Raw genomic sequence first — 23923 nt, forward strand, 5'->3', positions numbered from 1 at the left:
AATCTTGCCAATGAATTTTAGAACAGTTCTCCTCAACCGATTACGATGAAATTTTGCATACACGTTTACTTAGGATGACCATCTGAAAACCAGCACTGCAACATTTGAAGTTGAGATGGGACTTGCGGACTCACACAAGGGTTCAATTCGTGCAGTACCCACTGTCTTTTAAATATGTGTTAGACTTTAAGGGTCTTATTTTTACTTTAATACAAAATTACTATAATTATGTATAATTATTTCTGTTTATATGTATGTTTAAATGTTTTTATGTTTGTGAGTTACCGTAATAAACGCATGTCGTTCTTTCTAATTTGGATGTTTTTTAAAAATGTTTAATGACTATATTTTTTTCTATAAAATATGTTACGTAATATGTTCCAAATAACTTTGAAACTTTATGTTGACACAATAAACTCTCACAGATGTTCCATAAATCACACCGTTTCGACACGACTGCTAGAGAAAAAATAAATGACGCCTCACGTTTATGGGAAATTAATATGTTACACTTATAAACGAATGCTTCCGTCTTATAATAGAGTATTAAATAAGTAATCGGTTTATAAATGGTAAACAAGTAACAAAAAATACTGTAAAGCTAAGTTTAGATTAGGAAGTTCTGGCAGCAATATGTTGTTTCAGCAATCTATACTTTTATACTATTATTATAAAAAGGAAAACTTTGTAAATTTGTTTGTATGGGCTAATCTCTGGAACTGCTGAGCCGATTTTGAAAATTCTTTTACTAATAGAAAGCTAAATTACTCCTGAGCGCTGTAGGCTACTTTTTATCCCAGGAAGTCCCTTTTATATTTATAAAGCGGGACTTTTATGCCGGAAAACTTATAACGCGGGAGGAGCCGAGGGCAAGAACTAGTAATGAATGAGTTCTACTTAGTGCTATCTAGCTTCAAAATTTGCAAAATACAGCTTGTCGTTATTGTTTCCGTGATAAAATCGCTTGCGGAAGTCAACTTCTGCAAGTTTGTTTGGTGTAAACTTCTCTTTTCAATACTTTTTGCGTCTACTACGTCAAATATTGTAATGTTGCAATTCAAGGGTGATTCATATTCTAGTAATAGGTAACATGGAACCACTTACCCAGGTTTGGTATTGAAGAATAATAGCGTAGTTACCAATTGTAAGCAATTACCCTCATACTGGTATCCAATAATGTTTTACGTTCATGCGTACATATACGAATTATACCGACTGATTACAACAATGTTTGATAATAAATGATAGTCAATTCGAGGAAACCTTTAAAAAGAGTTCACTAAACCTTGAATAGGGTCGATAAAGCTATTCATGAAAATTACGTTGTTGCTGTCTATGTTTTATGTTGAACTAGCTTTTGTTCGCGGCTTCGTGTGACAGGGTTTTCCGGGAGAAAGGACGGCTATATATTTTTCCGGGATAGAAAGTAGCCTGTCTTTCGTAGGGCCTCAAACTATCACCATACCAAATTTCTAAGAAATTCGTTTGGTAGTTTTTGAGTTTATCTCTTCCAGGCAGGCAGACATGCGGCGGCGGGCTTGGTTTTATAATATATTTTTTTAAACTTCTTAGAGAAACAATTCCGTCATACATTATTGTAGCGTAACTTTAACTGTTTACCCAGCGCACGCAAAGGAAGCTCTCAAAAGGAATAAATTTTCCCCGTTTTTGCAACATTTTTCGTTGACGATCCGCTCCTATTAGTCATAGCGTGATATTATATAGCCTTTAGCCTTCCTCGATAAATGGGCTATTCAACGCTAAAAGATGTTTTTAATTCGAACAAGTAGTTCCTGAGATTAGCGCGTATAAACAAACAAACTCCTTAGCTTTGTATAATAGCTGTTGATGTTTATACATATATTATAATATGTCATTCGTGAATTTTATAATCAGTCACTTTACAAAAATCCTCTTGTGTTGACAAAATATTCGCGCGTATACTTACTTTCTAACCTAACTTAACCTACTTTTTGCAATTTGTCTTCGCGATTTTACATCCTCGTTTCATATACAGACATATTATGAATTGAAGAATCATAAAATCTTCCGACATGTACAACAATGAAGCGTTCATAGACTATCGTTAGTCAAACAAAATTATGTTTGGTCGGTCTAGATGCATGCCGCTTATCTTCTATTTTAATGCCCCAATTACTCACCTCGAAGGCATTGACCTACCGAAACGGGCAAAGTTAATAACGCGGCTTCCGAAACAATGGATTCTATTATCGATCGCAGTACTGATAACCGCATTTCAATACTCGGGTCTTCCCGTCTCTAACGCCGCGGGGCAATTAGAAGAGTCTCGATTCTTTCTCTAATTAGATTCGCAAGTAGTGAAACTCAATACGGATTCAGGGAAGCTATTTTGGTTGACTACTTTCTTAGCGGGTGTTGGTATGGATGCTAGATGTGTGCTAAATCAAAGGAAGTTTATGAACGCTAAGTGCGATATAGATTTGTGTCTGGTATATACCCGTAACGTTTGGGCTAAGGTTCTTCTGATCCAACTAGCAACTAGCTAGAAGTGTGGCTTTTGCTAGTTTAGTATCTGAAAACTGGCAATTATGACTAATAAAGATCACATAATGGTCTTTAGTTAGATCTTGTTATACAAAATATCTGTCAATAATAATTATTTCGTACATTTAAATGGCATTAATAGAGCTAATCACATTCAAAGCAAAACAGCACGTCTAAAGCAATAAAAGCCATAAACCAACACTTATAACCGCAGAAGACAATCAACTGCCTTCGCCGAAAGAAGTGTTACGATTCATAATTCGAACCGCACACCCGACGATCGCCGGTTAGCCTATAAAAGTTCAACGCGCGTCATCGAACTTTACACGTTCGTTCGACCTTCGTACCGCGACGTTCTAGTGCCGATAATGTCCGCTTATGTCACGCCTCACGCCCATACACGACACAATGGGAATGAGACGTGTATACACGTTGGTACATGGTGAAATTACATTGTCGATTGAATGATTGTACAAAAAAAAATGTGATTAGGATGTGATGGTGCAGAAATTGTGGAGGACTTTTGGTGTTTAGTAATTGATGAGACGAGGAAGCAAATTGCCTGATGGAGAGGCGGCGCCTTATAAACAGTAAAACAACTCGGAACTCTTAATTGTAAAATACAACTACGTAGCTTTGTTCTCGTCAATCTGAAACTTAAAGCATCTACCATTATGTCCGATAATTACATAATTAACAATCTTTGAATATAATATACTTTAAACTAGAACATATAGTGAACTTTATAATAAAAGTGGAATACTGCTATTTGAATAAAAATGTTTCTATCTAGATTGTGTCTGTTTATCTTTAATTTTGTTGATCGTAAATGGAATGGCAGAAATGGAAACGTTGCAATCTAGACGTGGTTTGCCTTTCTTTACATTTTGATCACCCTAAATGGGATGAAGTGCAAACAGTGTTAGTTCCAGGTGATAATATATCTACATGTCCCCATGCATTTAACAAGAGTCTTCTAAACTGAGTTTCAAACATTCCACTAATTGTAGTCGGTGAAATTCTGAATTCTGTTGAGTCTATAATGAGATTAAATGGAACCTTAACAATTCAACCTTCGCTGAAGGTTTGTTAAAATGAGAATCGCCGTCTGTCATGTGATTCAATTAAACACATACGTCATGATACGTTGCTGCATTAACATTTTTATTATTATATTCGCAATATCTCGTATGCATGCGTCATCTTGTTCTTTTATCACAAACATTACTTTTGTTATCAGCGATATTTATCTCTTTGAAGAAAGTGCGTTTACATCAATAGCTTTATGAGAATTCTAATGATATTAATTACGTAAAAGTAATTTAGAATTTAATGTATCAAATAATTGGATCTAAATTACCTTGTCTAACAGCTACTGTGGACTTGATTCTTCACATGTCAGCTTCAGTAGTTGCATCATTTGCCGTCTACTTACACACTATTACAAGGTTCATTGTTATACAATATCCAGCATGACATACAACCTTCTCGTTGGAAGCCTTCACGGGTCATAGAACTTCGTAATAGTCGAGTAACTAAACGGTAGTACTCGTTAATTAAAGTTTGAATAGAACTGAAACTTCAATATACCCAAGACATTAGGAAATAAAATTTTCTGATGTCACCATTATTGTGGTTTTATAGCATTTATACTCTTTATTGTACCAAACAGAACCAATAATACAAAGAAGATCATTGTTTGATAATAATCTAGAATTTACATTGTTTCTGCAAATATCGACCCCAGATCTTTTTTAAGGGACACGTCACCGTTTTTCTAATATAACATTTTTAAACTATAGAAATAATATACAGAAAATAATGAATCGTTGGTTAGCTAGAAAGTAGGAATCATTTTTTTTTTTTATTTCTGAACCAGTTCGAACTTTTAGACCAGACATAATGAACCTAAGCACGCGTGTAACAAATGGCATGCTATAAAAAATATAACGATCTACAGCTTTAGGGCATCGTAATTTAGAAACATATGTTTTTAATTTTGTAGTATTTGCTTCAAAGTTTCGTTTGGATTTTATAGTCAGAAAGTTGACAACCTCTGGTTAAATTGTAAGTAGTAGTTATTGTAAAAAAATATGTCAGCATTGGTCGATACTGCCGGAATGTAAGCACTATGCCCACCAGCGTAGATTCAGCTTTGCGGTTGCATTTCTATGTTCAGTGTGATCGCCTAAGAACCATTTATTGTCCCTTGCCAAGTCCCATTACTTCTTACAATTCCCCTCACATCGTGGGACATGTCAAAGATTGTTAATTTTTGTACTCTAACTTTTAAAAAATATTTTTCGAACATATTACATTCTTATTTTATTGAATGACATTTTTATAAAGGGAGAGGTGTCAAATGATGGTCATAATGAACCTAATGTAGATCATGAAGCAACTTTACACAAACCACACTCAAACGCGTTTCACGTGGAACCCGATCGTGCATGCAAAGAAGATAAGACTTTCACGATTAAATGTCGATTAATTTGCCTATCGACCGATGTTATTAATACGCGCCTTTTATCGCACGTGTAAGAGTATCGATTATCCGTTATTAATGTTGCTTCTCGTTAAAAGGATTTAAATCGATTACAACGGATACTATTTTCGAATTGATAGGGGTACTGAAAACGTTACGTTTGGTCCGATTTCAAAATATTTATTGTTTATTTTTTTACTTGTCCTACCGTTTTTTTGAAATTTAAATTGCAACGGTAAAATTAAATGCATTACAGTTAAGTCATCTTTCGAAAAGACGTACATCGATGTAAGAAAAAACGATCCCGCAAGGAACTGTGTGTTCAACCGTTCTCCAAGCAACACGTCCAACAGGAATTTCTGCATTAATTTAAAATTCATTATCAACGTTAAACCGCAAACGACATTCGCGTCTGAAAGTTGTTCAGTCAACTTTCGGTGCCTTGTTTTTTTTTTCTCGATGCTTTTAATTAGCGAAAACGGAATACAGCTCCGGGATATTTCGGGTTTTACAACGGTAATTTATTTTTCAGATTACGAGGACCTGCCAACGCGAGACATGTGGGGGCCGGCCCCACACGAGATCGATCCGGACATATGGCCCCCGCCGCCGGACAGAGATCCGAACGCGTGGCCGCCGCCCACAAACGTTGAACACAAGTAAGTCCGTCCCTGATTGCTGCCCACGCGATGCGAAAGACCGTTGGCTTCTGAACGATATTTAGGATGTCAGTTATTATCCATTGTTACGAAGCAAACATAATGATTTCGTGCGTTTACCGTTCGAATATTATCTGCTTACTCATCTGCCAGATATTGTTTCCTTCTGGCAATATAAAGTGCTTTTACAGTAATATCTTCCTCAAAGTTCGTCAATGCTTCGCAGATTCCTCTGCTATTATGGATGTTTAAAAGTTCATCTACCATTAGACGAAATTGTTTATTATAGGGTTGTGAACTATAAAGAATCCTTCGTCTCTAACTTTCAAACCTCTGACGTATTGTCGCAGAATTACAAAATTAAAATAAATAAAACTTATATTCTCGTCCTTTAACTCGAAGTGTAATGTTATATTTGGACTAGCAAGTTCTTGCACCAATATATTGCTCCAAAACTGCCAGATGCGTTTACTAGCGCCAATATTTCATTCTACTCATCCGACTGGTCGCAAGTCCTGCAAGTTTAAAATTAGCAGAAGTCAGCTTGCCTTTATTATAAACACGGTAAAATCCGTCACACAAGTCGACATCTGCAAATTTTCGTAATTAATAAACTCGCTTTGTATGTACTGCCGAGTGCTTTAACTACTTCGTAGTGTTACTTAATACCTTTGTAATTATAATTCAATGTACCGAGTAATACAGTTGTAAAACCTTATTTGGTTATATTGTAATGATCAAAAGTGTCGTTCATTACTGTAGCTTTATTTGGCAAGTGTCCTTTTAATGAGCGTGCATCGGCCGTTGAAAGGAGTTTTGAACTCTCGTGTCCAATTATTTTATAGACTGTCAAACCGTTTACCTCTAATGAGTGAATCATGTTCATTATTTTATTATTCAAAAATATACTGTTTCTTTTTAACTTCTTGGTTTGGGGTTTCTTGTTGGCGTGATCAGGTAGTCACCATATTGTTTAACAGTACTTTTCCTATTTAGGTTTTGGTCAATTTCTATTCAGATTTCGTCCGTATCGTATATTCTGAATCGTTGACGTTGCAATGATTACTGCCTTTTATTTTTGTCGATAGATGTTCTTTCCTCGAATCTTGCATAATCTCACTCTCTAAGAAGATTAGTTGAAGAAGTAGAGCTATCGAGTATTGGTACTTTAACGAAACGAAATTTATTTTTAACGAAAATGGGCTAATCACAATCAAGTTATTTTGGTAATTCTTGCAAGTGGCTTATTTTGATTGGTCTATTCTCGGTTTCGGACCGAGGGATTATGATAGACATCATTTATTGAAAATTGACTTTAGTAAACTTACTAAACAACTATAGTAATGCTAATATCAACTACCATCACCAACCATTCAAAATAGGAACTCATTGCTGAACATAAGTCTCCCCTAAAGGAAAACAAACATCTACGGATAGATGTCGCTGTAAACAATATGTATTCCACAAGGCCCTTCGCTGACCCTTTCTTCGAAAAGCGGACGTAGAGATATGGTATTAATTATTAGTTTTTACGACAGCACGTTTGACGCGAACAGGATGCTTTCGCTAAGGAATATAAATTAAGGGCGCGTTGAGGACTAACGTAACGCGTGTATTGTTAATTTGTTCAAAGTCTTAGACATTTTAGCAGGTTGGAAGTGGAGCGTAATAAAAAGGTTTTGTAGTTATTTTATTTTAACGTTGTAAGCTTAGGCAGCGAATCATTGGCACAGAGTGTTGCCGTAAAAAATATACAATGTTACCATAATAAATTCAATTAAATAAAAAGAAGACACGTATGCAGTAATATCAGGAAGAATAAATGCTGTTAGAACCTAATATTTTTAATGTGTTTATTATTTCAGAAACTGACATAAGTTTCAATAAAAATAAATAAAACTCAAAATAAAAATTGCGTTCTGAACTCTTTCACGTTCAGGAAAATATTATTTCGATATATAGTTATGTTAGAATATATTTCTTGCAGAGGTCCCCCAGCGATGAAATCAGCTCGCAACAATCCTCGCAACGCCAGAACAGACAACAAAAGGACGACCCCGGCGCAACGGAACGCAACCACCTCGCAAAGGAAGACTTCGGACGTTAGGAACCCTAAGTTAGCGGCCAATAAGGCGCATAGTGGTATGTATTTATTTTCCTTTTTGGAATTTGTTAATTATTGGTTTCAAGACGATATTCATCACCACAGTAACTTTATCATTGTAATAATCACAATTTTATCAGTAAGTTTAAATCTTAAATAAGAAGAGCGATAAAAATGAATTAAATATAAATTACGAAAATTAATAAATTACTATTTATTTTAGCCATTTTGTACTAACATCATTAGCTCTTTGTCTTCTGCTATTAACTAGCCTCTATACTGTAACGCTAAATCTTAAGGTATAAACATAAGTGTAACTTCATAATGGATTACCGGCATTTTCAATAAACGATGCCAATCCCTTTTCTCGATCTGTCTCAAAAATGAACCAATCAGAGCAAAGTATTTTTGACAAGCTTACAAATGAGTTATTTTGATTGGTTCATTCTCAGAATCGGATTGAAGATTGAGATTGGGATTGTTTAATGATAATAGCTGTTAGGCAATGTGGATTGCAGACCAAGAACTAAACCATTTTTATATTTGTGTAATAATTATCATAATCATCACGAATTTTTATTCTACTTTACTGTTCTAAAGCTAACCTTAGCTATTTCAATAATTCTATAAACTTGCGATTTCCCACATGTACTGTAAGCTTCAAAATTTCCAAGTCAGTCTACTTCTTCAAGTTTTCTTGCTAACTAAATCTCAGTTCATAATTCAATTACGTATGTTCTTAGCAAAAACAAAAGACACGAGCAACAAGGAGCACAGCAACGCTGGCGGCAAGGAGAAGCAGGACCGCGACAACAACAACGGCGACACGGACGACGAGAAACACAAAGAGGAGGAGAGAAGGTTCGAACCGCCCTCCGCGGCCGACGGAGATCTTGTCGACATGCTCGGTGAGTGGGATTAATGCTACCTACCGAAGTATAATAACCGGGAAACAAGTGTAGCTACACTGACGTACAGTCAGATATAAAAGCAGCTAAACAAATTCATAAATTCAAAACACTTTTACACGTGTACTTTAATCGTTTTTTTAACCTTAAATAAATGAAACCCTTTGAAGTTTATTTTTGTGAAGTCATTCTCGGCACGGACACAAAAGTTTATAAAAGTTACTTTTGTGGGTGACTGTACAAAAAAATATTAATAGTGTGCTGAAGTTGTTTGCCGGCTATTGTATGTTAAAATGTTTACTTACAACTGATTACAGTAGACTATTCAATTCACCAATTACTAGATAGATAAGTAAATATAAAGTAACCAAAGTTATATTATGTAAATATCTCATAGAAACTATATTCTGATTGGTGCATTTTTACTGTGGCTCAGACGATAGCGGTTAAAATTACAAGAATCGCTTGTTAAAGAATAACACAAGATTGTCATAACAGCGAATAAAGAAACTCTGCAGTACTCCTTATTTATGACGCTTAGTGATTATGATTCCGCAGAAGCTGGTTTGAATAATAAATGAAAACTTTTTTATAATATTATTTTATCAATAGATAGTATTTTATGCAAATTCAAAGAAAATGCAGTAAAATCGCAAAATAACATTATATTTTAATAAAAAATATTTTTATTTTACAGAAAGAGATATAGTACAAAAGAATCCTAATATTAGATGGGATGATATAGCGGACTTAGCGGAAGCGAAGCGGCTCCTCGAGGAGGCGGTGGTGCTGCCCATGTGGATGCCCGACTTCTTCAAAGTTAGTTCGTAATCATTCAGTGCATACTGGCCAAGGAAATATATAGTTAATGTACCGATGTAGTCCATCGCAATTTTTCTTTCTTTATTTGCATTGAATTACGTAATATTTTACTGAAATCTTAACATTATTGAAAAAAGCTAATGAGGAATTATAAAATTTGACATATAAAGCTGTTTCTATGCATATAGGAAATACGCCAAAAGACCAAATCAATAATATATTGTGCTTTAAAGTCAGAAAACGTACACAAAGCTGATATCTGAGAATTATAATAACCCACAAAATTAGCAGTTTGTGTAGACCGTAAAGACCTAAACAAATCGCTTAGTGATTTTAGGCAGTCTACTACTATAAATTTAAAAACGACCAAAATTATCAAATCTGCAAATACACAGAAGTCATTTTATTTTGTTAGTCAAGGACACTGACTAAAGTAAAATGACTATCTACCCCCATGCTCACAGCGCCATCAAGTAGTATTTTTTCTTATTCCCAGGGCATTCGCCGTCCATGGAAGGGTGTGCTGATGGTGGGTCCTCCCGGCACGGGAAAGACGATGCTAGCGAAGGCGGTGGCCACCGAGTGCGGCACCACATTCTTCAACGTGTCCTCGTCGACCCTCACCAGCAAGTACCGCGGCGAGTCGGAGAAACTTGTGCGGTTGCTGTTTGAAATGGTTTGTTGCTGGACATTGTGAGACTTAACATCTTATATATAAGAGTGACGAACGCAATGGAATGCCACGCGATTTGTATTTCAAATGTATGGTGTTGCTGCTGTTTATGGGCTGTCGTATAGTTGATTATCAGGCGAGAGGCGTGCTCCTCTAGTGACTCAATTGTAATAAAAAAATATAATTCCTACTTACATGACTGCACAATCAATTAGAATGAATAACACTAAATGTATTATTAGAGACTATAATGATTTTATTAAATTAATTTTAGAGCTTGTATTTATCGTACTTTTACTATAAATCAATCTTGACGAACCTTGTTCATTAGTTTATATAATTTTAAATTAATTTAAATTAAGAACTACTGCATTAATAACTAAGTTTCTTCAATCAACTGGTATTATTATATTGCGTAGGTAGCGATAAACTGGCTGTGAAAGAAGTGGCGCAGTTCGATTATTGCACCAAGAATCATGTTTGTGTGAACAGGAAATATCGCTTGTGTCTTTGAAATAATGTAAAAGTTTTCCTCTGTAATAAAATCTATCTGAATTTTTTTACAAATTTTCGCACTTATGAAACTAATAAATATTTAAGGCACAGTTATGAAATCAATGAAATGCGAACACTGTTCTAATATATTTATTTACTGAGATATTATTTAATTTCGTTTTTAGCAACTATCGCTAGTCGCTACTCGCTACCCAGATTCTACGAGTATTGATTAACAACCGTTTTCAATAAACGATCCCAATCTCAATCTTCAGTTCGATTCCGAGAGCGGACCTATGAAAATAAGTCATTTGAAAGCTTATCAAAAAATACTTTGTTCTGATTGGTCTATTTTTTAGATAGATCGAAAAAAGCGGTTTGGATTGTTTATTGACAATGGCGATGCATGACGTGCGTGTTGTATGGCAGGCCCGTTTCTACGCGCCGAGCACGATCTTCATCGACGAGATCGACTCGCTGTGCTCGCGCCGCGGCTCCGACAGCGAGCACGAGGCCTCGCGCCGCGTCAAGTCCGAGCTGCTCGTGCAGATGGACGGGCTCGGCTCCGCCACCGACGAACCCGCTAAGGTAATCCATTCTATTATCTTACTAAACTATTAAACGTTACTTTATTTAATAAGGTCCACCAATAGCACTACATATTACATCATTAAATACAATAAAACAGCATCTGATATGTGTGCTACTAATAGGTGAACACAGCATTTACCTCTAACACCCTATCTAACTAAAATCTAATGACATTTATTTTATATTTTTAAGATAAATGTTAAGGATCTTTCTGAGATTCTTTCATATACTAAACTTCTACAGTAAATATAAGTGGTTTTTTTTATCAGTTGTTTAGTAAAGTATTTTTATAGTACATGTTCCTGGTACTATCTGTGAATTACCAATGTTACTGTACTTGTTTAGGCACATCACAAACATCATATCCAATTTTTAAAAGCGGGGGTCCTATTGACTCGTCTTTAGGAACACCCTGTTACATATTTATTATAAAACCATCTTACTTTCACTTGCCAAAAATGTCTTAAATAACATTTATTCCAATCCAGGTAGTAATGGTCTTAGCGGCGACTAACTTCCCTTGGGACATCGACGAGGCGCTGCGACGCAGGCTCGAGAAGCGGATCTACATCCCGCTGCCCACGCAGGAGGGACGCGAGGCGCTCCTGCACATCAACCTGCGGGAGGTGAAGGTGGACCCCGAGGTCGACCTGCGGGCCATCGCCAAGAAACTTGACGGGTACTCCGGCGCTGATATTACAAATGTTTGCAGGTAATTTTACTAGATGTTTATTTATTTCAACTTTATATAAATAAATAAATATATAAATAAATTTATTTGTATAAAAAAGCAGACAAATATTAAATGTTACAAAATTCAGTTGGTGTACAAATGTTACAGAGTAGTTCATTGCATTACATTTATCACAATAAGAAAATGATCTAATCAGTAAGTGTATACAGAATGTTATATATAATATACTTAATGTCTGAGGCATTCTTTAACAGTCAACCTTTGGGTAATGCAGAGATGAGACAATTTTATTTATTTTTAAGAAAAGCTTACTTTACACTGTGAGCAAAATGAATTAACAGTCATAAATAAAGGAAAAGTTGCTCTCGCGTACTATTTTAGCATTCCATTTTGCACACCGATTAGCCTGATAAAATTTTACATTCATGTAGTTTAAAATATATTTTTCATCCAAATGAGATAAATCTAATTACTATTACTTCAGGGACGCATCAATGATGTCAATGAGACGGAAAATCGCTGGTCTGAAGCCAGAACAAATCAAACAACTTGCCAAGGAGGAGCTCGACCTGCCCGTCACCAAGCAGGACTTCATGGAGGCGCTCGCCAAGTGCAACAAGTCCGTCTCCAAGGGCGACATACAGAAGTATCTCTCGTGGATGGCAGAATTCGGCTCCTCCTGATTGGAAATATAACCCACATTGTGTAGTGTTTAAAAAACTTAACAACGATAAATATAGATAAATATTCACTAATAACACAACGGAAGCATCTGTGATTTCTTTTTAAAATACAATCTAGACAAATGTGTATTTTAATAAGGAGTTGTTACGTGTTCGATATGTGAAAACAATTGCCTTATGAACTCAGTATATTTAAGTTAACGAAGCAACATTTGGACTGTTTCAGTATTATGTGTATAAATTATGGGCACGTTCGAGTTTGTTCATAATCAAGTGAGAATATATTGGTGACATACGATCGGATCATTCCTGTGCGGAAATAAAAGTGTAAATATGCTTTTTGAACTGTTAGTATTTTATCTAAAATTTTTCTAATGCGTATGACTCTGCCATTTAATAGTTTGAAGCACAATAAACGATTATGTATATAAGAAGCAAGGTAGATACGAATGCATAGTACGAACATAACAATCGCCAGATCTGTCATCACATTGTTGGAAATTTATTAAAAATACCATGAGCATTGTACTTAATTGGTTTAAATTTGAGATTTATACTTAGTTATAATTTTATGCCATAATTAATTTATATTGTACTTTTTATAGATTTTTTATTTCAAAACTATGTTACTGTAGGAGATGAATTTTATATTTATATTTAGTGATTCGCTCAATTAAATTAGAGGAAATATTCGTTGGAAGTTCGCCCGGCCGCCGAGGTAGGATACATTTTTATTAATGACTTTAACCACCTGAGTATGCGTACCTAAACCTAACAACTAATGCCTGCTCGACAAATAAATAGTAAGTATGTATAGAAAATGTGTTCATATAACGTTGACAGAAAATGCTAATACAAAACTAAATAACTCGTCATAATTGGTGAAGATTGAAATATTTTTGCAACCAAATTAACAAAACTTGTATAATGATAAAACAAAAATAAATCAATTGAATAAATGTGTTGTCTTTTTTTATTATAGTGTTCATATAAATATACTCTATGCAGTCTTACATTCGTACATATATAATAATAAATTTAAAATGGAGCCATTTGTGTAACGGCCATTTTCAATAATCTCGATTTTTTTTTGGTCCATAGCGAAAATAGACCAACCAGAAAAACTCTTTGTCATACCTACAAACAATTTGTTGATTATGCTCGAGTTCAAACTGAGTTCAAAACATAGATATAGATTTATTTTTATCCCTCCTCGTTTTATTTTCATCCCTTTCCAATCGACTCCCAAGTGTTTTTGGAATTATGTGTGATTGTATTATATTCGGTGTTCTATTCTTATAGAACACCGAATACTCGTGGCACACGTTCTTACGGGTGCCACGAGTGGGGCATCACAAGCTCGATTGTCGACAACCTGAAAAACAAATTAAAAAAAGCAAATTGAATAAAGTTATAACAAACTGAGTTACGGCGAAAATCTGAAACACACTAGCGTAACACAACATTATGTGACAGAATTGTCGATCTACACTACAATGTACACAGAAGATAGGGTCGACAAATCCATTACCTAATAATAAAGGGATACTATTATATGAACAATATATAGCACCTGACAGCCTTCATATTCTTAAATATATCCTAAAACTATTAGTATATTTTTTTGTTACAAGTTACATAGGGAAATTCAATGTTACCTTGCTGTACTATAAAAAATTTAATCTGTGTAGTGCCTATTTACAGACAACAGATTATTTATTAGATATTTCTATTTGCCAGATAATACATACAATACGTAGGCCGTGGCGTGTAACAAGTATTTATAATTCGAACCCGGCATTCATAATTCGGCCTTTTAAATATCGGAGTTTTCGAATTCAATAAGCAGCAAAGTTATAAAGCTCCACTTAGCTACTTTATTCCGATATTTTTCCTTTTAATTGATATACATTTGTTGCACAAGTTTGTAAAATATTTAAAAAATATAATATGACGATAGTGGATAATATACAATAGACAACGCTGTGCAGTCATAGTAAATTTGATATTTTCTCTGTGTAGATGAGAAACTTATAAAATGAACAATTCTAAATATGAATTATTGTTTCATTAAATAAATATTCAACGTTGACATTGGCAGATGCGCAAACCGCGCCTTGCCAGAGAGAGAGAAAAAAAAAAAATAAATAAAGTAAATATTCGATATTATTGTTCTTTCAAGAGTTTCAAGTAAATTTTATGCATCTACCTCTTTTAGTTACTGCACCGTGGTACCACCGGTGGGTTTTTTTTATCTGTGGAATATGTCTGAATCAAACAAGAACAGAAAAAGAAAAAAGAGCAACAAAAGCTGGTTAAAAATATATATATTTTTAATAGGTAATTATATTTAAAAATCGTGTCGATTTACATTTATTTAAAAAATGAAAAAAATACAATACGTTCATGACAAAATAATTAGTTTGTTAATATGGCAATTTCCGCTGTGTGACAAGAATACGACGTGAAGTTTGCAATGAAAGCGTTGGCGCCAGCGGAACTTGTCACAATTATGTTTCGGTTGGCACTACTGTAGTAACTACGTGGTCGCAATAGTACAAAAATGTAAACATCTACAGATAATAATTTCGATAACTTTCCCAAGTCTAAGAAGTCTAGGGTATTTGTTTTATAAAAATATTATTTTAACAAAAAAATGTTAAAAGTCGGAGGTACTCACTTATCCTTGTTTACAATTAACTGTTACATTTATTTTCTGTAACCGAAGTGAATATAGTCAAAAGCGTCGTCAAGCGCTGCAGAATTTCAAGTCCGTAATGGCGGACGCTAATAATTTTGGAAGTTTCGTGATTCTATTGTTCTGTTTTTGAGTTTTTCGCCGGTTTACGGATACGGGAATGAGTTTAATCATAAGTGAACGTATGCGGAGTGTTATTAACGTGCTAGTGATATGAAATGTTCTGTTATGACGTGACAAAAGCGCCTGCTAGATATGTAACCTTTTCCCTAACCTCGTTTACGCCAATGAAGTAGATATGTGATCGATGTGTGTGCGTCGATGAACGATATTTCGTCCGTTCCGCGTTACATTTTGTGTGTAGTTAATCTGTTTATTAGTGATGGAAGTGTCCGCGTCGCGGTTTTGCAATCCGACGCCCGATTTCGATGTAACGTAAGTGAGCCGGTCGATCGCCAGAGCGAGTGTAAGCAGGGACGGCCGTTGCCAGCCGAACATGGCTGCGACGCAGGCAGAGTCCCAGCGTAGCGAAGCGAACGTTGAGCAGAATCCACCGGAACAGCTCAGTGAATCTCGGAACGCTCTGTTACAAAACGGCACCGACAAGTCCGTCGGGCGCGTTCCGCCCGATGGCGTCGTGAACACAAAGAGCAAATCGCCTATGTCGGCCGAACCGGGCCAGCCACGCGACGGCGGCGAGGCGCCCGGCCACGACCGACCCGGGGATCGGCCGCTGGTGGACCAGTACGGCCCGTATAGGTATCCGGAAGGCGCCGATCCGTATTACGCGCCGCGAGGCGGTTTTCCCGGCAAACCGCGAGCACCGCCGCAGCAGCCACGCTTCTTCCCGGGTCAGGCGGTGTCGCAGGCGCCGGGGCCCACGCCGACGTTGAACTCGTTGCTGCAGTCGAGCGGGGGCCCGCCGCACCGCTATCCGAACAGCTATGAGCAGCCGCCAGGGGGTTATGGGCCCGCGCCTGGCCCCGGCTGGCCACCGCGTCCCATGCCGCCCTATAATCCTCAAGGAAGCCCTTATAGAAATTCTACGGTAAGATTAATATTTTTATATGACGAAAATATTGTGCTTCTGTGTACACAATTTTTAAATAGTTAAGAAAAAAATATTAACAAAAATAATTTATTAGGAATAGAGGTAGATAGATAATGGTTATATGACAGCATTAATAAAGGATAATTTTAGCATATTTCTGTCATAAATTGCAAATATCACAATATGTTTTCAGCAAATATGCACAGGTTTATTAGCACATTTTTTAAGTATTCATATGCAGTATAATACAAAACTTCATTAGTATATTATAATTACAAATTCATGTAAAGGAATATGAAATTATTCCATATTTTCTAGTACTAATTAGATATTTTGTTAAATTTTTATCTGTTAATATTACCAATATAAATTATATTATAAAAGGGACTTATTTTCTTCTTTTAATATTTTACCACAAATTACATTTTCATTTTATGTATATTTAGTGTTTTGTGATAATATCACATCAGATAGATTCAATGAAACAAAAGTTATTCTGTGCAAGTGTTTGATATTGTGTTACCCTATACAATACAACTTAATGGCTTTTAAATCAATAAAAATCTAGATATTGCAAATTTTGCAGTTTAAAACAATTTCTAGTATTTGTATAATAATTATTGATTAAAGACCTAACTTTCATGAAAAATAAATTAAATAATAATTGCATGTTTGAAACAGTTTGTTTATTAACTTCATAGATGTAAAAATATAAACTTCTTTTTTAAGTAAAGGTCACCGTGGCAATGATTTTGATAAATTCTTAATGTGTGTATAGTAATGTTGCTCAAGAAGCATAAAATCAAACTTGACTTTTTGTCAATGTTTAGTATACACTATGATTTCAAACAATATATTTATTGAACAATTTATGTCTATTTATCACTGGTGATGGGTCCATATACCCCTATTTGTGTTGGCTTCCCTTTAGTAATTTATGTAAAATTTAATTATCATTAGAATGATTTCCAAACTTCATTTATGCATTTTATTAGTATCTAAAAATTGTGTCGGGTCCCCTTTAGGAAAATTTCATCCTTCGCCACTACTATTTATTTATTATTTACATGATCAATTACACATAGCATTCATGGTCATTATAATTTGCCAGTTAAATAATTATTAAAAATAAAATCAGTTAGATAATAGTTTGTGAAATATTCTAATGTGCAGGATATAATTATAATACATTGTGCTTATATTTGTGTCTAATATATTTAAAGAAAATATGCAAATTCTTTTTTTTAACCATGAAAAGTTTAACGATTCAAGATTATTTTTGATAGATTTTAGTGACATTGATATAAGATTTATTTATCAATGTATGTAATTAAGAAACATCATGATTTTTTTTCAAATTGCAAGTTCAGTGGTGGTTTTATAGGTTACAATATAAATTAATAAAAATGTTTTACAAATCTAATACTATTTTCACTAATTTCCATAGTCATAATAATAATGACTATGAATAATTGTAATAAGCTATATTAGAATAAACTAAATATGACAAAATTCTCTATCATTCTTACAGTAGCATAATACTTTGGCCACATACATACATTAATATAAGCGCCATCTATGGAATAAACTTGGCAAGTATTGTATATCTATACTCTATGAGTAGTTTGCATCATCTCTTGTTTTCTTGCTGTAGTCACATGCTTAAAATAAGACTTATTGTCATTTTGGTAATGATAGGTATTTACTGAACTCATTATCGTTACGGTAATTTACTAATTTTTGTGATTGCTGTATATATTTTTTTATAGTTCCCAATTTATTGAACAGAAAATGTTTAAATATTTAAGATAACACAATTAAGATGTCTTCAGTTTTATATTAAAAAGTAAGATTGCCTACAAAATGGTTATTGCAACTTAAAATTGTTGGTGAAAGTTAATAAGAGTGTCTCTTCAGCTCTGACAACCGTGATATCCAACTTTTGACCATGAGCCTGTATCTACATTATTCAAGTTTGCAAACATTTGTCATGGCGTAACGTTAACCTTGTCTAAAAACTATTTCTATAGACTGAATACAGTAAACTCAGAGCGCAACAGACCGATAGACATTCGAGTGTTGGCGTCCGCGTCGCTCGTTAGATGAAAAAAGGTAAAAAGAACCGCGTAGGAATAACAAAACGGGTCCGACACTGTTACCAGATATAAAAACGAAAGCGCACGGCGATAGTGAAAGTTTGATGTGTAGGCAAATATTACTCGGTTCCAGGCGGAGATTTGTGCGTTGCCTCTCAGTTCCAAAACGGGCTAAAGTGTAGGGAAATGCGAGCCACCGCCGCCTTTCCGCGGCCCGCACTCTTCGTACATACATTATGTAGAGGCAACGGCGGCGGGACATGTGTTTGACGGAATCAACGTGAATGGAGCCTGACATCTGACTCGTGTATCTCGCTTGATGTTTGCTTTTAAAGCCTTCTCCGTTCTTTATTGTTACAATATGTTTCGAATGCGGATTTTTTCAGTAAATTAAAAGTGTACGAACAATGTATTTATTCGGCTTTCAACGCTGCCTGTTTTGATATGAACTGTTTTGTGTTTGAAATGAAAGGAAAAAAAATGCGTATGTTTTTTGCTAATCCATTAAAGAATTTCCCCAAAATAACATTTTCACGGTCGTATTTAGGCTAAGTTTCTTGTTTGTATGAATCACTACGTCTATTTAGTACACAAAGCGTTCAATGTTAAATCTCAGTGAATGTTTGCGGTATTCCACAACCGGGGGCCATAAAACAATGCATCGGCCACGTGCCTGTTTACACTTTCGAGTTCATATTCAAGGTCGTACGCATTTGTAAGGATGTACCTGTGTAGGCTGGCCGTTGAATAAATACCGGTAATGTAACATTTTCCCACTTCCCACGTGGTGCTCGGACTTCCGGCCGACATAGCCTTTTACGATTTGTCATACTATATTATTGATACGCGTGTGGAATATATTATACAGGAATCGTACACGTTGTATTAGGTCATGGGAGTGTGTTTTAGGTAAACCTATTTAGTATTTTATACGATTACGTTGAAGCCATGTGCCGCTGTCGTGGTTATGTTACGAATCGTGATGTCAGCAATTCATTCTTCGGCATGTGTGGGTTATCAATTAGTGTGATACACATTATATGATCGCATTGATTTCGTCTCACTCTAACGTCACTCGCACATACATGACGGACGCGAAACGTATATGGGGCGTACACACAAGAGATATGTCAGAATCCAGCGGTGGGCGTCGTTATCGAAATCATTATGACGTTACGGTGATTATTTATGAATGGCTCAAATAGGCAACCATTGTAGAATTAGTCATTTATCTCGACTTGTTGTTTACCCACAATCGTGTTAGATAGTTGTCGATAAGGAGACACGTGGTTGGCGGGGTCGTCGACCCGACATACTCGTGCTCGCCGACAGCTCGGTAATAATAATAAAATGTTTCCGTGCGACTGGTTCAAGGGCGAGCCGCTGATATCGGCGCCCGCTATATTTAGATTTAGCTGTGTGTGATATGGATGTGTGTGCGTTTTCTATACCTATACGATTGTCTTGCATTCTATGCGTACCCCGTTTACAAGCGTGCCGTAACTCTTTTACGTTAAACTATTCCGAGTTGCTATCGTCTCGAGTTCACAAGATGCTATTGTAGGTTAATTCGAATGCGATAATGCATAAGATGTCAGGATCTTTATTAAGTGGTGCAACATTTGTAGAAGTATGCTTAGCCCAATCTCCATTTGCGATCCGGATTACTTTCCATAATACAGTACAAACCCGCTATAACGACTAAATGGCGATGTTCCGTCTGAAGCACTGTGTAAACACCGCTTATAACGATTCAGGATATAGCGACATACCGGTTAAAGTGACTAATGACGTCGAAATTCCTCGCCTATAACGACTACTCGTCGTATTTCTCATTAAACTGAAATATTATTTTGATCCTTATTGTAATGTAAGAAAGCATAATGTCAAGGATTTAGTTTATTATTAACTGTGAATTTTTCAAGCTTTCCATTTTTTTTACATATTTAGATGTCAGATATAGTAACGATTGATAAGTGGGTACACAAACTATTAGAAATCGATTTTATTGTCATTTTGCTGCAAACCAGTCCACATGCAAAAAAAAATTAATACTATATAAAATAAGTATCGCTTATAACGATTATGGGATATAGCGTCCAGGTTAGGAAATCCCTTCAATGTCGTTATAACCGGTTTTGACTACGTGTTCATTATACAAGTCTTATGGTCGAGTTAATTATCACTTACCATCAAGTTACTAGTTCTTTGCCAGTATTTGTCGCACATCATCCTGAGAAAACATAAATGATAATTATCGCTTATGCAAGGTAGGATTTAATTAAAATTTTAACAATTTTTTATGTTCTTTGATTCATTGTAAAATAAACCTAACAATAATTTGTAGCAAATTTATAAATTAGGTTCTAAAACTTTTCAACATTTTGTGACTATCGAATGTATTTAAGGCATCTCTTCGGTACTTCACTTAGTACTTACCAAAGGAAAAATGATGAAAGAGGCATAAGTGACTAGTTCGCTTAATAATCAGTGGACGCACTAAGTGTACAGTGAAGCTCGTCATCATTCTATCGACATTGTATTTGAACGGTATTGCGTTTATCATTAGATACCGTATTGCGTTTTTTGTCTAGCCAGCATAAAAAACACGTTATATTCATTTTAACCGACTTCAAAATAAGAGGTTCTCAATTCGACTGTTTATTTTTTTTAAATTTAATTTCACCTTTATAAATCATGAATTTGCCGTATACTCTACTTTTCGAACTGGTGGTGGAGTTAATATTGATTGAATCTAATAACATTTTACAGATTCAAATAAATTGTTTTATTTCATTTCATGTACTATTAATTAGGGATGTTATGGAGCTCCGTAACCGTAACCGAAACTATCGGATATCCGAAATAAAAATATATCCGTAACCGTAACCGTATCCGTTATAAAAGTTTCGGATAAGTTACGGATAATGTGTTCCGATAGGTTTTTGTTTCACCGCTCACACGCTACGTGAAATTTGTATAGTTTGTTATTTTTAATCATAACATAAACTCATTCATATTTTTTTTTTTTTTTTTTTTTTTTTTTTTTTTTTTTTTTTTTTTATTTTTTCATGTTAATAGTAATTTTTGCAAAATATAAACAGTGTGATAAAAGCTTTTCACGGAGAGGAGGTGTCACTGCTTCTAAAACACAGAGTTTTTCCCCCAATTAGTTCATCGATAATTAATAATCGACGATGACGATGAACAATAGTTAGTATTCGTCACCCTACTGTATTACATAATATATACATATATATTTTTTTATTTTACTTTAATCAAATATCCGTAACCGAAACTATCCGAAACTACCGGATAATCCGAAATAATTATTATCCGTAACCGTATCCGAAACCGATATAATTTTATTCCTATATCCATATCCGTATCCATATCCGAAATTTCATATCCATAACATCCCTGCTATTAATCCCTAGTGTGGGTTACCCGACCTTGATGGTGCTACGGAAAACCACGGCGAGTTCGACTCGCATTTAACCAGTTTTTACTTACTTTCAGTACGCGATACGAATTTTAAAAGGATAGTAGCTCATTGAATGGGTCAACAGTGGTATATTAAACATAACGTGAAATATAAATACAAATTAAAACCAGAATATATTTCTATTTATAGCACAAATATGTTACATGCGGCAATTTTTTTGTGTAAAAATTATGTTCATAATGGCAAGTTATGCAAATAAAAACAAAAATAACTTGAGAGAAAGCAGCATTCGTATTAATTTATGCATGTGAACATACATTTTAATAGTTGTTATTGAGGCCAAGCGACAGGTTACTTGTATCAGCCAATCAGGCTAATCATTAATGCTTTTTCCAATTCGGAATAGTGATCAGATCATAGCCTTAACCGGTCTACATATCAAGGTCCATATCTACATACCAAAGTTCGCATTGAATGCTATCTATGACGTATAGTAGGTCAAAGTTGCTTACGAGCCGACGTCGGAGCGTACAACCCGACTAAACAATAGACAAGTAATGAAATTACCGATTCTGCAGTCGGTACATATGTAGGGCGGTACGTCGGAACGTCGCGTCGTTGTGCGTAGTGCAGCCGGAGTAAATTCCGCTCTCACTTTCGTATCGCAATAGCGGCGATGTGTACATGAAAACGAGATGAATGGGTCGACTGAGACCGTTCATTCCGAGTCCGTGATGTGGATTTCGTAAAATCAATGCGGCCCGTCTCGGGCCCGCCGCGTGCCGCTAGATAATCGTGTCATTGTGCTGTACTTGGATAATGGACACGGCCTCGCTCGTCTACAGTACTCTACTACCGAGACCAGGTCACCGACCGGTTAACTGCCATCTATTAAAATTTCACTTGGCATGTGCCAATTTGATAGCGCCGCGGACGTGAGAATGACGCTAAACGATTTGTTGGACGACTTAATTAAACGTGATGGGCAGTTTGGATTATTCTCAGATAGTTATCATTCGGAAATGTTTTTTTTATCACTTATTTTCCTGTTTGCCGAGCAATGAGACCGCGTGGTTAGTATCAAAAGATCATGTTATTTCTATTTGTAAATATTGTAGATAAAAATAGACTTGTTTTATTTTTATGCTTCTTTTATTAATTTATATGTGACGCGGGCGGAATAAATAACGTCAGAAGAAACATTATACTATGATGTTTTAGTGGGTTAATTATAGAACCATCTAATGGGCTCAAGATTTCTCTGCTGTTATGTTAATCGAGGTCTTTTTAAATAGGTAAATTGTCTGGACTTTAATACAGTAGTTTATGTATCCTTATTAAGATGAGTTTCTACTGAAATCTTTGTTTTCTTTAGTGTAGTAAAAACAAAAGTTAGTTTGAGATGTAGCTTCCATTTTAATGTTGCACTTGAATCACATGGTACACATGGTTTCCAGTGCACTGCAAACTCCCATATATGCGATACAATGGATTACATCACCACACCTGTTTCAATACATAATGTATAAATATGATAAACAGCTCGTAAGTGTACACAGGTCACATAACGAGATGACGGCCTGCACCTCGCCGTTTACGCATCTTGGCGTTTCGTATTGGCGAACAAAAACGTCACAGCGTCACGTGGCCTGCATTCATTCATACAATATGTTGAATGTTATAATGGGGTCGTTAAACTGCGGTGACGTCACGTAATTGCCGGCTCCCTTCGCTGGTCGCTAGTGGAAATCAAAACGACGGATTAATGACAAGGGAGACTCGTGTAGGTCAAGCACGTTACATCAGCCGATGGATTATCTAACTGTGACATACTTTTAACTAGGGTTGATACGTTTACCGGCTATAGCCCTTTGTTGTTGTGTAATAAAACGACGATTGAAATCCAACGAACGCCCCTAAACTTTATTGATATAATTATTATGGCATTACGTTTTATTGCCATTGTTATTCTAGTAATGTAATTTTATAGCCT

The 23923-nt window shown here is 35.4% G+C and overlaps 2 protein-coding genes and 1 long non-coding RNA gene across 4 annotated transcripts in view; 2 read left to right on the top strand and 1 right to left on the bottom strand.

The window, feature by feature from the left end:
- Nucleotides 1-13487, top strand: part of LOC115454674 (katanin p60 ATPase-containing subunit A-like 1) — a 37621-nt gene extending 24134 nt beyond the window's left edge. For both annotated transcript variants that reach the window (XM_037447103.1, XM_037447106.1), the window contains exons 3-10: nt 5544-5670; nt 7658-7812; nt 8518-8682; nt 9380-9501; nt 10001-10180; nt 11102-11260; nt 11752-11975; nt 12442-13487. In XM_037447103.1, coding sequence (XP_037303000.1) covers nt 5544-5670; nt 7658-7812; nt 8518-8682; nt 9380-9501; nt 10001-10180; nt 11102-11260; nt 11752-11975; nt 12442-12640 — 1331 coding nt within the window. In that variant the 3' untranslated portion in view covers nt 12641-13487. The remainder of the gene's footprint in view (nt 1-5543; nt 5671-7657; nt 7813-8517; nt 8683-9379; nt 9502-10000; nt 10181-11101; nt 11261-11751; nt 11976-12441) is intronic.
- A 108-nt stretch (nt 13488-13595) lies between these two features.
- On the bottom strand, nt 13596-14589 carry LOC119193496. Its single transcript, XR_005113971.1, has 2 exons — nt 14299-14589; nt 13596-14015 (listed from the first exon to the last, which is right to left on the bottom strand). It is a non-coding gene; the product is annotated as an uncharacterized LOC119193496 (long non-coding RNA).
- Nucleotides 14590-15157: 568 nt separating this feature from the next.
- Nucleotides 15158-23923, top strand: part of LOC115451838 (trithorax group protein osa) — a 111047-nt gene continuing 102281 nt past the window's right edge. Inside the window, 1 exon segment of the mRNA XM_037447506.1 lies at nt 15158-16386. Coding sequence (XP_037303403.1) covers nt 15835-16386 — 552 coding nt within the window. The 5' untranslated portion in view covers nt 15158-15834.

Source organism: Manduca sexta, chromosome 6 (genome assembly GCF_014839805.1).
Source record: "Manduca sexta isolate Smith_Timp_Sample1 chromosome 6, JHU_Msex_v1.0, whole genome shotgun sequence".
NCBI classification, from domain to species: Eukaryota; Metazoa; Arthropoda; class Insecta; order Lepidoptera; family Sphingidae; genus Manduca; species Manduca sexta.